This window comes from Budorcas taxicolor, chromosome 24 (assembly GCF_023091745.1).
Source record: "Budorcas taxicolor isolate Tak-1 chromosome 24, Takin1.1, whole genome shotgun sequence".
Lineage (NCBI taxonomy): Eukaryota > Metazoa > Chordata > Mammalia > Artiodactyla > Bovidae > Budorcas > Budorcas taxicolor.
This window is the reverse complement of record NC_068933.1, coordinates 37,084,527-37,097,373: the sequence shown is the minus strand read 5'-3', so window position 1 is coordinate 37,097,373 and position 12,847 is coordinate 37,084,527. Positions and strand designations below refer to the sequence as shown.

Below are 12,847 nucleotides of genomic sequence, written 5' to 3'. Positions count from 1 at the left end.
CTTAATAGGTAACCTATCTAAAACCAAAACCAAACGATCAACCTAATTTCAGTAAATTTTTGCTTTTAAAAAATGGGCTGTGGTGCAAAAGAAAGGCTGGAGGGGAATATATTTAATATAATTTGGGGCCAAATATTTAAGCCAATATGGAAAGCGAGCCAGAGACATTTCATGTTCAAATGAGTGATATTTTGCATTTATATAGCACCTTATACAGCCAAAGTGCCGCACAATCTCTGTTACTTGACAGCCATTCATCAATGTAAATAAACAGTTTATAATCTGTCAACAAATGTAAAGCACTTTGGGGCAACCAAATACCCGAGAGAGAATCTGCTCAGCAGCAAATTCTTAGACTCGTCCACAGAATTAAGAAAGAGACCTGTCATAAACGTCACACGCAGGAAGTCACTTACTGATCTTAATGACTGATATTAAGATGTTAAGTATTAGGATTTAGTAAGAAACACAAGGGTCTATATTAAGGAATAAGTAAGACAAATGAGGTGCAAGTCAGCAAGGAAATTACCCCGAAGGTAAGGCTACCTGTGACTTGTAAGTATATAAAAAATAAATCATTTAGACGTGGAAGGTGGTTGAAATTCAGTGTTATCCCCATTGCTAGAATCTGATCCTCAGTTACTGTGGTATTCCAAAACAAGAAAAAAAAAAAAAGAATGTACTGCCTGATTTTTTTTCTTCTGTAACTTCTCCCAGAATAGCCTAACCAACACATTCACTTCTGCCAGCAAACAATATAGCAGGAAATAATGAAATTCTATTTATGTTTTAAAAATAGTTTCCAAATCTTCAGACAAATTTAATTTCCTATAAAACAATGTGAAAACTCGTTTTTCCCCTCTAAATAATTCTCTCAGGTGCCTTGGGTGAGAGCTGATTAGCACCTCTGCCGAAGTATTTATGTCTTTGCAAAAAGTGCACTTGCCAACCATTTTATATAGTAAATATGTAAGTTATTTGAAGTGCATTTGGAAAACAATTGAAAACACAGATTAATACATCATAAAAAGATTAATTCCCTTTAAACAAAGACATTCTTAGAAAGCATGGTAACACAGAGGCACGATAAAGAATATAAATTGTATATCAATTATTGGCAGAAAATCTAATTCATTACAAAGCCTACACCGTTGGGGAAAGGACATTTTCGTACAAAGAAAAGCACTACACTAATACACAACACGTTTAATTGGGCATTTAAAAAGGTTCTGGCACATTAAAAGGAACTAACAAGACTACAAAATAAACGACTGAGAAACTAAAGCATCATAGATACAGAAGAGAAAGTCCTCAAATGAGACACGACTAAACGGTAACATAAAATAGAGACGAAATACAAGCGGGCTGAATTTCCTGAAACGCCGTGACATGTAACAGAAGTGTGTGTTGAACGCGGGTGTTTTTATCCCAGCGGCGGGACTCGTCTACCTTGCGGTGGCCGGCTGGACGTGGCCCGGGTAAGACCTCCGTGTGCTGGTGGCCTGCCTCTGCCTCGCCAGGAACGACTGCCCCGACCCTGTGCTAGCAAGCCTGTCTTCAGCCGCCTTTTTGTGCAGAGTCATCCCCTACATCACAGGGAAAAGAAATCATCAGAAAACAGGGGAACACACTTTCACAGGGGAAAACAATCATGAAGAATCTGTTACGTGGGGTCAAAAGGCACGATTTAATCTGCAGTTCTCTTCATTACAGATTAAGGTCTTAGACACATTTTAGTTCCAACAATTAGGTACAAATCTTCCTGTGGAGAAATGAAGGCTGAATTTTCTGAATTTACAAATAATCCAGATGGTAGATAATAAGAGATGGATCTTTGGAATTACATCACCCACACAAAATCATACACCCTTCCCTTTCAGATCAGATGTATAAAGTGATTTTCCACGGCAGAAAAAGGGCAGTTGATTGGTAGCAGCTGATTCAGGTGGGGGAACGGAAATCACAGGGTTCAGGTAGAACCGAAGACCACACAGCACTTGTCCTTTGTGAAGGCGGAGAGTCACACCAGGTGCAATACATACCACCGTGCTGCTTTTCTTCCCAGGCAGACTTGCGTTCTCAAGTTAAGGGAAGCTCTTGACGGCCCCCGACAGAGGGCCCACTGAGCGCAGGGGGCTTTCCTGAGGACTGGAGAGGAGCCCACCCACCAGGCCCAGGACCTCCAAACAGGAGGGAGGCAGGCTGCGGCCCTCTCTAAACTGGGAGGAGGCAACAGTGAGCACTCTGAGCAGATGCGGAAAGATGGCCTCGGTGCTCATGGAATGAGCTGGAGAGAACCCTGGCCAGAGAAACGGGAGGAGCCGAGGGCGGCTGGCTCCTCTCGCCAGTGACTGCAGACAAGACGATGGGAGCAAGCGGACGTTGGCGACAAGGAGCTGGAAGGACCAGGGCCAGAAGGAGAGGCAGAGAGACGCCCAGAGGAGCTGGGCAACCAGCACAGAAGACGAGATACACCTCCCATCACCAGTCAGCTCCACAGAAACAGGGGTCAGGGCTCAGCGTTTTAGGTAGGCCCAAGGACACAACATCCTCCATTTTCCCAATGAGAAAATCCAGGATGTGCTTTCCACTCAGTTTGAAACTAAACCATTTAAGGATCTGAAGAAAATGGACAAATATCTATTGGTAATATTTAACCTATTGATTTGCCTAATATATTAATAACTATATTTTATTTAAAATATACCTTTTTTTAAAAAAAACTTTCATAATCGAAACAACTTCTTGACACAATGTTTAAGATCTCAGGATCCATCACAAGACCATTCTCTGAGATACTTAATACCTTTCACCAGGTACTAAGCTACTCATCACCTTCATTTCCATTTCAGTTGTCTGAGATGCAGAACTTTCTGAATGTATTTATGAAGTTTTTGTTGTTGTTGTTGCTTTAATCACTTAGTTACATCGACTCTTTGTGACTCCATGGACTGTAGCCCACCAGGCTCCTCTGTTCATGGAATTCTCTAGGCAAGAATACTAGAGTGGGCTGCCATTTCCTTCTCCAGGGGATCTTCCCAGCCCAGGGATTGAATCCTCGTCTCCTGCACTGGCAGGTGGATTCTTTACCACTAAGCCACCAGGGAAGCCCTATGAAACTTTCTCAGCTATCTTATCTGAACGTAACTTGTGAGATCCTACTGGGAGATATCCCTTCATTCTCTGTGGAGTTGAAAACTATCAATAGGATTCTTCTTTAATACCATATCACGGAGTAAATCAGTTTGGTTCCATAATATGCGAAGTCATAAAAATCAATCAGCTACATGAAATTACTAGTAAGGACTGAGGAACCGAGGTCCAAGGCTGCTGCTAACTAACCCTGACGGAGGACAGAGAGAAAATAGCACGGGTGGAGTCAGGACCAGTTCCCAGAGACCTCCCTTATATACAGTTTTTTCTTATTTTTTTTACATTTTATTTTCAATTAATCTATATTAACAGTAGCAGTACCATAAACCCAGTAAGATTCCCTCTTTTCTTTTTTAAAACTGGGATAAAATCTTAAATATGTAGCTTTAACCAAGGCAAATAAATATAAATGTGGACATGGCATAAAATTGTGTGAATTTCTGACAAAAGCTCAAATCACACTATTAGCAGACCTGGAACACTAACCTTTAAGACACAGTACCAACTGTAACTGTAAAATGGTATAATTTACAATTATAATTGTAAAATGGTATTGTGTTATGAACCCAACTACAGGGTCAAATGGATATGGGGGAAGGAATCTGTCTCAGGCAACTAAACTCACATCTTAAAAGGGCAAAAGTAGTCGTGTTGGGAAGAAGAACAAGAAAAAGAAGGGCTGCCCTGGTTGGCTCAGTGGTAAAGAATCCGCCTGTCAATGCAGGAGACATGGGCTCGATCCCTGGTCTGGGGAGATCCCACATGCTGTGGGGCAACTCAGCCCGTGTGCCACAACCGCCGAGTTTGTGCTCTAGAGCCCGGGAACGGCAACTGCTGAGCCCACGGGCCCTAGAGTCGGTGCTCCCAACAAGAGAAGCCACGGCAGTAAGAAGCCTGCACACCCCAACTACAGAGAGCCCCCCACCCCCTGCACTGCAGCCAGAGAAGAGCCCACACCGCAACAAAGACCCAACGCAGCCCGAAAGGAAATAATAAAAGTTATTAAAAAGAAGACGAAAAGGTCTAGGAAAAAAAACATTGAAGAAAAGTACAGCATTTGTCAAAATCCATAGCTCTTCGTATCTGGAAAAATCTTACTGAAAGTCAAAATGCTGGTGAGCATTTATTTCCCCCTGCCATACGTACATTTTTTGTGTATTGGAAAATTCAATTTCAAAGCCTGCATTTGTTCAGGGTCCCACACTGAACATTTACCAAACCCTGTGAGACAATTAAACTATCTTTGTTATAAGAACCAGTCCTGCAAAGCCAGTGAAACAGTCCCACAAAAAAAACCTAGTCCATCTGTGTTTAGATATGACTGAAGTCACTATGCCCAAGGACAAACGGTTCTGAGAGAGAGAAACTTTTCCATCCTTCAGGACAGTGCCCACAGTGTTCTAACCCCGTTTATGGGGGGTTCTCGTATCTGCTGTCCGGCCCTAAGATCAGCGTTAGGGTTTTGTTAGTGTGTCAGGATGGCAATTACTTTTCAGATTCATTCGGTAGAAGGACTTCTACACTAAAAGGAGTATAACAAATAATACATATTCACTGAACTTTGCAAAGTGCTTTGACGTGTTATTTTCTTACCATGTTGTACCAGGCACTGACAATGTATTTCTCTTCCATCTCTCTTTGACTCTTTGTTTTCTCATATTCTTTCTAAAAAGCAAGCACATGTAAGCATGTAAACATGAAAAACATTCAACATTAGTAAAAACCTAGTTCATGCCCCTCTAAATCCATGGTCACAGCTGTGCAGCTGGCCCTCTATATCCACAGGGTCCACATCCACAGAGTCAACCCACTCCAGGCCCAAACAGTAAACACAGGGCTTCCCAGGTGGCTCAGTAGTAAAGAACCCTCTTGCTAAGGCAAGAAACACGGGTTCCATCCCTTGGTCGGGAAGCTCCCCTGGAGAAGGAAACGGCAACCCACTCCAGTGTTCTTGCCTGAGAGATTCCATGGACAGAGGAGCCTGGGGGGCTACAATCCATGAGGTCAGGGGTCACAAAGAGTTGGACATAACTTAGCGACTAAACAATGACAAAAGCAAACAAAAAGCCATATATTCCAAAATAGAAAAAAACACAATCCAAAGCATTTATACTGCATTAGGTATTACATTGCAGGCAGATTCGTTACTGCCTGAGCAACCAGGGAAGACCTTGCATAACTAATCTGGAGATGGTTTAGAGCACATGGATGATGTGCAGAGACTGTATGCAAATAACCACATTCACTACTGTCTACAAGGGACTTAGGCATCCACAGACTTTGGTAACTGTGCCTTACAGATGTGGAGACTGTACACAGCAAGGCTTCTAGAATCAAAATTAAAAAATCAAATGTCTTATCACATTATAGTAAACTACCTCCAATGAATGGAACTGCCGGTCCCGCTCCTGGAGCTGATTTTTAAGAGCTTGTATTTCTGGTGCTGCTCCTTGATTTTGTTTAGGATCTAAAGTACGGATAACCTGCAAAAAGGAATAAAAGAAAACAATTTAAGTCTCAAATCTACAGTGTGTAACATCTACGGCAGCAGTTATTAAAAAAAAAAAAGATAAACGTTATGAGAGTCCAAAACTATCTCATGAGGATACATTAAAATTTGAATGTATGAAATGATGTTCTGTTGTTACAACTTTTAATTATAGAAAAATTTAAAATTAAGTGAAAGAGTCCATTACAAGAAGTAATTCTGAATTAAAATTCATCAACCACAGTACAGTAGACGCGACTGATGGCAGTCTTCCCCTTTCTGGTCCTCTGACTTGATTCAGGGGCCTCTGCCTCTGACCAGGTGTGTGAGCAGGGAGCGGGACTCGATGTCCACATGCCAGTCACTGTGATCGTCTCCTCTGCCAGAGGCTGGGGTTTGTACTTGGGCGGGGGACACAAGTCTAGCTGGGACACCTGCGCGCTTCCGGGAAGGGTCTTTTTGGCCCAACAGTTTTACTATCAAAACCAGTCAAGCCTGCAGAGAAATGATCAAGTCTACAGAACACTGGAAAGAGCAGAACAGTGAAACCGCATTTCTTTTAACACAGACTTCTTAGGCTCCCCCTCCACTCTAGTGGCTATTTCTACTTTTCATAACATGGATTTTCATCCCCAAATCTGGATTTATCTGATGACTTTCTAAAGGTAATTTATTTAACTGGTTCCAGTAACCTCATTCTCCCTGGGAACTGCCAGCTAGGCCCAGAAGCCAGTTTAGATTCAGGCTGACCATAGCTGAGGTTCTTCGGGAGGCAGAGGTTGGTCCTCCTAGGGCGTGCAGCTCATCTTTTTGTTTTGGCCGCACAGTGCGGCATGTGGGATCTTAGTTCCCTGACCAGAGAAGGAACCCACGCCCCCCGGCCTTGGAAGTGTGGAGTCCTAACGGCTGGACCACCAGGGGGGTTGCTCACGCAGCTAACGTGAACTATTAGGCGAGGTGAGGACTGTCCCTCCTCTCCTACATGGAAAGGTGCTTTCCTCTTGATAATCGGAAGTAGCCCGGGGCTGGGGCACGTTTCGGTCACTGCCTCCTGCTCGGGCACTTTTGGTCCGGTCTCCTTGTGGTCTGAGAGGTCATGGTTCAGGCGTGTATCACAAGATGTCACTGAACCACGATCGGAAAGCAGTGAGACCCGCCGACTCACACTTACGCTTTTGGCTTTCTCCAGGTACTTCTTGTACCGTTCTTCCATTTGCTTCATCTCCTCCTCTTTCTTCCGTAAAGCTTCTTGTAATTCTTCAATTTTTAAGGCTATTGATGAGATAGTAGACCATAACAACTTTAAAAATACTTCAACTGACAAAACAGTAAATAGTTTAACAGCTTTGAGAGACTGTTTGGTCTATTCTTAAATGTAATTTTCTTTTTAAAAATTCACAATCTTTTTTTTTTTTTAACAGAAAGCTTTTCTTAGAAATAAAAACTACACTATGGAAGTACACAAATTATAAAAAGCATTCATTGAAGGCTCAAGGGATAACAAAATGTGGTCTATGTATACAAATAGTTGAATATTATTCAGCTTCAATCCTGATACACGCTACAGCATGGAGGCATTATACCAAGTGAAAATGAAAGCCATTATGTGCAGTGAAATAAGCCAGAAAAAAAAGGACAAATATTGTATGATTCCACTTATACGAGTTGTATACAAGAGCCAAGTGCAAGGGACTGAAAGCAGAATGAAGGAGACCAGGGGCTGGGAAGAGAGGAGGCGTGGAGTGGGTGTTTAATTAGTAGAGAGTTTCAGTTTAGGCAGATGAACAAGTTTGAGAGATAGACAGTGGCTGTATGACACTGAAAATGTACTTATATGTCACTTAACTGTATACTTAAAAATGGTTAAAACGGTCATTTTTATGTTATGTATATTTCACAACATGAAAGAAGTAAAAGTCTGTATTGCTCCCACCTCCACACAAAAGAACTGATAAAGTCAAGTTACCTACATGTGCAAATATCGACAAAAGTAAAAAAAGTCTGGCTGACATACTGCAACTGCACTACGAAAATGATTTCATAAAATACACATTAGCATTCATAGTTAAGGGAAAATCACAATGGAATTAGAAATCTAAGCACTAATGTATAGATGACCATACACACACACACACACACACACACACACACACACACACTCTTTCTGTGCTTTCTGTGAACAGGGCACATTCCTTAATTGCTAGAAAATATAATAGGGCCTATTTCTAAAAAAACAAAATTTTACATAAACTTATTATTACGAGGGTAATGCATGGCGAACCAACTGAAAACTGATAATCAGGAAAAACTCACAGCTGTTGTTAAATCTTGGCTCAAGGTCTTCGATGATGGCCCTCTTCTTCTGCAGCTCGTTGTTGGCTTCATGCAGCTTCTCTCTGTAACAAAATATGTAACTCTGTCACCTACTACTGTACTTTCTTCACTTGAAAGATGTAAGTTCTTTATTCTTAGGGTACAGTAGCATATAGCACACAAATGCTATGAAACAAAGATGCAAAGACTTAACCAACATAAGCATATTAATATTTTCTACACGACTAAAACATAGAGACAAAAATCCCAGAGTGTGAGATAGCAGCCATCCTTTCAGATAAACCTTCAGCCCGGGGGGCCGAGTTCAGCCCGTGGCCCGTTTCTGCGTAGAAAGCCGTTAGGACACAGAGCCTTGGTTTACATACTGTCTACAGTTGCTCTCAAACCAGAACTCAGTGGTTGTGACACAGACTATGGTTTGTAAAACCTAAAGCCATTGCTTTCTGTTCCTTATAAAAAACGTTTCTGATTCCTGATCCTGAGGGCCGCAGAGTCTGGGACTGTAAATACTACTGTCAAGACCTGTTTTTCCCCTTGCAGCTTGTGCTAATTTGTCATGGGAGCCATGGGGAACTAAATACAGGCCTCCCCTTCACTAATAAGGTGTTTTTGATGAAGACTTTCACCATGTAAATGACTGAATACAGAACCATGGTCAGACAGTAGTTTTATGAAACAACAGGTATTCTATTTTCTGCAACAAAGGGGTGGGAAATGACAAAAGGACAGACTTCAGCATAAAATTCTCCCTGCAGGTAACCTCCCAGTGGCTGGGAGGTGACAGGTGCTGTTCTAGAAGTTTAAGAACTGCCCAGGGTTAGACTTGCTACCAAGTGTCAGTGGCTCGGAGCACTCGCTTTCCCCACGTTGAAGAAGAAAACGGACAGCATGCAGCAAACTGCCAGCCCGGAGAATTCTTTCCAATCCCTGCAGGACAAGCACACGAGCTCTGTGGCACCCAGGGTGTCTGGTTCACCACAGCCCACCAATGGAACACTCCACCAGGCTGGCAACCCATGGGCACCCACACTCAACATCTGTAAGGACAGAGTTCGGCCAGGGTACGACAGAGAGAAGGACTCAAGTTGATACTAGGTGTGAGAGAAATCACAAAACACGCCTAACATTGTCAACCTCCGATAAAGAGGGACAAACACTTCTTCATGAGAAAACAAATGTCGTATTTTAAAATGGAATCTTCTAGATTAAAAAGTCATGTTTGGGTATGCTTGCAATGCAAGCGTTTGAAAAGCTGCTACTGTGACAAGCTTAATGATACTTCAAAACATTTATATAAAAAGGAAGGTTCAGCTGGCCACAGGCTCCAGAGCTGGCAGAGTGCAGTGCGAGGGGCCAAATTCAGCCTGTGGCCGGTTTCAGGGTAGAAAGCTTTGGGGACACAGTCAGAGCACTGGTTTATATACTATCCACGGCTGCCTTCGAACCACAGCTAAGTGGCTGTGGCTCAGACCATGGTCTGCAGAACCTAAAGCAACTGCTCTCTGTTCTTATAGGAAACACTTCTGCCTCCTGATCTGGAGGGTCACACAGTCCTACCTGGGACCATAAATACTACTGTGAAGACAGAAAACTCTGGAAGCTCACGTGAGAGTGTTAGTCGCTCAGTCGTGCCTGACTCTTTGCGACCCCATGGACTGCAGCCCACCAGGCTCTTCTGTCCATGAGATTTTCCAGGCAAGGATATTGGAGTGAGTTGCCATTTCCTTCTCCAGGGGATCTTCCCAACCCAGGGATTGAACCCAGGTCTCCTGCACTGCAGGCAGATTCTTTACCGACTGAGTTACACGGTCCTAATCCAGCAACTGGTTTGATTCAAGGACCTTGGGTGCAGATGACCCTTCAGACCAGGAGACCCCCAAACCCGGGGCCACAGGCTGGTACCAGTCCGTGGCCGGTTAGGAACCAGGCGGCACAGCAGGAGATGAGCAGCCAGCGAGGAAGCTTCATCTGTATTTACGGCCGCTCCCTGCTGGTCACATCCACACCTGAGCCCTGCCTCCCATCAGATCAGCAGGGGCGTTAATAAATGTCACGTGCTTGAATCATCCCGAAGCCATCTCCCCTGTTCGTGGAAAAACTGTCTTCCGTGAAAACCAGTCTCTATTAACGTGTCTCATGATCGTCTCTACCTTGAGGGCCACCCAGGCCCCCGCCTAGATGCTCTGTAACCACCAACAGAAAACACTTCTGCTTCTCTGGACAACCCGACAATGGGCCGCAACAGCTTTTATACTCACAGATGCTCTTCAAGCTTCTTCTTTAGAAGGACTGACTGAAAATGGAAAACAGAAAATAGTTTATTACTTGGCATTTTAACGAATACATTAATTACTTTTTTTTTTTTAATGACGAGTACTTGTTCAGGGTAGCAAGTAACTCTGAGCAAGCCCTCAGTAAGTTCTCTGGTCAAAGTCTGAAAATACATGATGTACCCAAGTTTGTTTCTCTCTGATAAGGGAGACAACAGCTCATAAATGATAGCAATCAGTATAAAAAACCCAAAACTGCATATCTGAATTCTCTATTTATAGCCAGGGAAATGAATAAAAAAGTCCTTCAGGTACAGACCCAATATTCCTGGACACAATAGGCAGGTAAAGTCTCATAATAGCAACAGACTTTCCCTAAGACTTTTTGGGATTCCCTGGTGGCTCAGACCGTACAGAATCTGCCTGCAAAGCAGGAGACACAGGTTTGATCCCTGGGTCGGGAAGATCTCCTGTAAACAGCAATGCACTCCAGTATTCTCGCCTGGGAAAATCCCACGGACAGAGGATCCTGGTAGGCTACAGTCCAGGGTCACGAAGTCAGACACAACTGAGTGACAAACACACACACAAGATACTTTTTATCTACTATTTGTTTTCCGTGAGTCATGGGATCAACTTATGCAAACAGTGACTTAATCAGAGATTTCTGATATGCACAGGCTGCAAGTAACTTATATGACAGAATGGGAAAATGAAAGAAAAGTTAGCCACAGCATTTCACATGCTGGGGAATGCAGCTTTGACTGGGTATTAAAAAAAAAAGTCTCCTGAGATGCAGGAGATCAGAACGTACGCAAAATAAGCAACGAATAATGGCATTCCATACAGGACCGCCAGGTTTCATGATCAAACCCAGCACTAGCGGGGTACACATTATGAATGAATTTTATGAAGCATATGTTGAGATACATGGTTACATAATTAATTCGGCCGAATTCAAATAATACGGACTTAGAAAACAGACTGTCCAATTAGTGCAGAGCCCATGGGGGGACACACCCCTCACACCGGGCCCTTCCAGTTTCAGCCCCGACTCAATAATGACTGCTGTAATCGCTTACTCCAGCCCATTCTGAGCCAGCCCTGGAATATTCAGATGCCCTGCTCTGCTGAGTGTGTCAACTGCAGCCAGGTGAATGGGCCACAGCGTTCTCCACCACTGTGTCCCCCAGGCGGAGAGAATGCCGACAATCCCGCTGGCTTTTGATTACTGCTGTCCCTTTATCCAGTGCCAAGGGTGAAATGAAGGCATTTTTAAAAAACTTCTTAGTTTTCATTTTGCATTTATGTTTTGATTAGGCTCTAAGCAAAATTCATTGTCAATGTTTATTCTGAGACAGTATGCAGGAAGTAAGATGATGATTTAATGAGCGGTTACCAGGCCGGGCAAGGCACTGAAGCTTGTCGCGGGCATTGACTTGTGTTAACCTCGCCACAGTGGGTGCCACCAACCCCTCTCAGGGCTGAGGAAGGTGAAGCTCGGGGGACGCCCGGGCGTTTCCAGAGGCCAAGCCTGCACTAGAGCCCAGGCCTGTAGACCCCAGCGTCTATGTACGGCCTTCATGCCCCTGCGTCCTGGGCAGCAAGCCTCCCCAGCTGAAGACTGGTACTCTCATAGCGTGGCGGGAGGGGGCCAGACCGTGGCAGCAAGCTCGCATCAGAACACTTTATAAAGACAAACTAGTTATGACACTGGGGTGGGAGCGCAGTGGGGAGAGAAAGGAGCCAAGTTCCTTTCAGTCTGACTTGTTAGGTTTTTGATACCCTTCAAGTATCTTAACTGTGAAGGACATAAGCCTATAGGTAATATTGGTTATCTTCATTTTGCATAGAAGCCCCGTAATTTAAAACTTCAACATCGTCAACTATGATGGCAGATAATGCATAAATCAAAACACTGCTCAATATATAGAAATGAATAGGAAGCCATACTTACAATAGCCTTGAGCAGAGACCATGCCAAGAGACAGAGAGGACACATTAGTATGAAGCATACACAGCAGCCAACAGGAGGAACGACTTAGTAATTCATGAACAGAAGTAAAAGACACGCATTTTGTTCAAAAAATGTACATTTTTCTTTCTTCTATGATCTCATCCTGTCTTGTTCTCTGGAGTTTTATACACTGTGGCTAGCTCAAATTATCCATATGCCTGGATAGAACCAATGCTTTTCTGCTTCCACGCTAAAAATAAATGACATAAAAATAATAATAAAAATGTGCAAACCATGCTACTCTGCCTTAAGGTCACATGCCTGTGCTTTTGATAACAGAAATGGGGAGAAATTGTGTTGGTCTTCAGAGAGGACCCATCTCATTCGGCAGGTGGTTCTGTGTATTGCACGTTTGTTGAGGCAACACTGTAGGCTGAGTGAGAGACAGAGGCAAATCCATGAAACATCTGCTGGGGAAGAACCGCACGGCGGGGACCACATCTTCCTCCACGTTGTGAGCAGCCAGCCTATCCTCAGGGTGAGGAAAGCTTCTATCTGAATCTTTATAGAGTACAGAGCTCTGAGAGGAATTTCAGAAATTTACAGCAAAACGTCTCATTAGCACCTCAACAGTCAAATAAACTA

General features: G+C 43.5%; 1 protein-coding gene across 1 annotated transcript in view; it reads right to left on the bottom strand.

Annotated features, from left to right (window-relative positions):
• Nucleotides 1-1,125: 1,125 nt before the first annotated feature.
• The window catches only part of HOOK3 (hook microtubule tethering protein 3), a 79,958-nt gene continuing 68,236 nt past the window's right edge, over nucleotides 1,126-12,847 (bottom strand). Inside the window, exons 17-22 of the mRNA XM_052661314.1 lie at nucleotides 10,234-10,268; nucleotides 7,955-8,037; nucleotides 6,813-6,913; nucleotides 5,532-5,636; nucleotides 4,747-4,818; nucleotides 1,126-1,586 (exon numbers count right to left, since the gene is read on the bottom strand). Coding sequence (XP_052517274.1) covers nucleotides 1,446-1,586; nucleotides 4,747-4,818; nucleotides 5,532-5,636; nucleotides 6,813-6,913; nucleotides 7,955-8,037; nucleotides 10,234-10,268 — 537 coding nt within the window. The 3' untranslated portion in view covers nucleotides 1,126-1,445. The remainder of the gene's footprint in view (nucleotides 1,587-4,746; nucleotides 4,819-5,531; nucleotides 5,637-6,812; nucleotides 6,914-7,954; nucleotides 8,038-10,233; nucleotides 10,269-12,847) is intronic.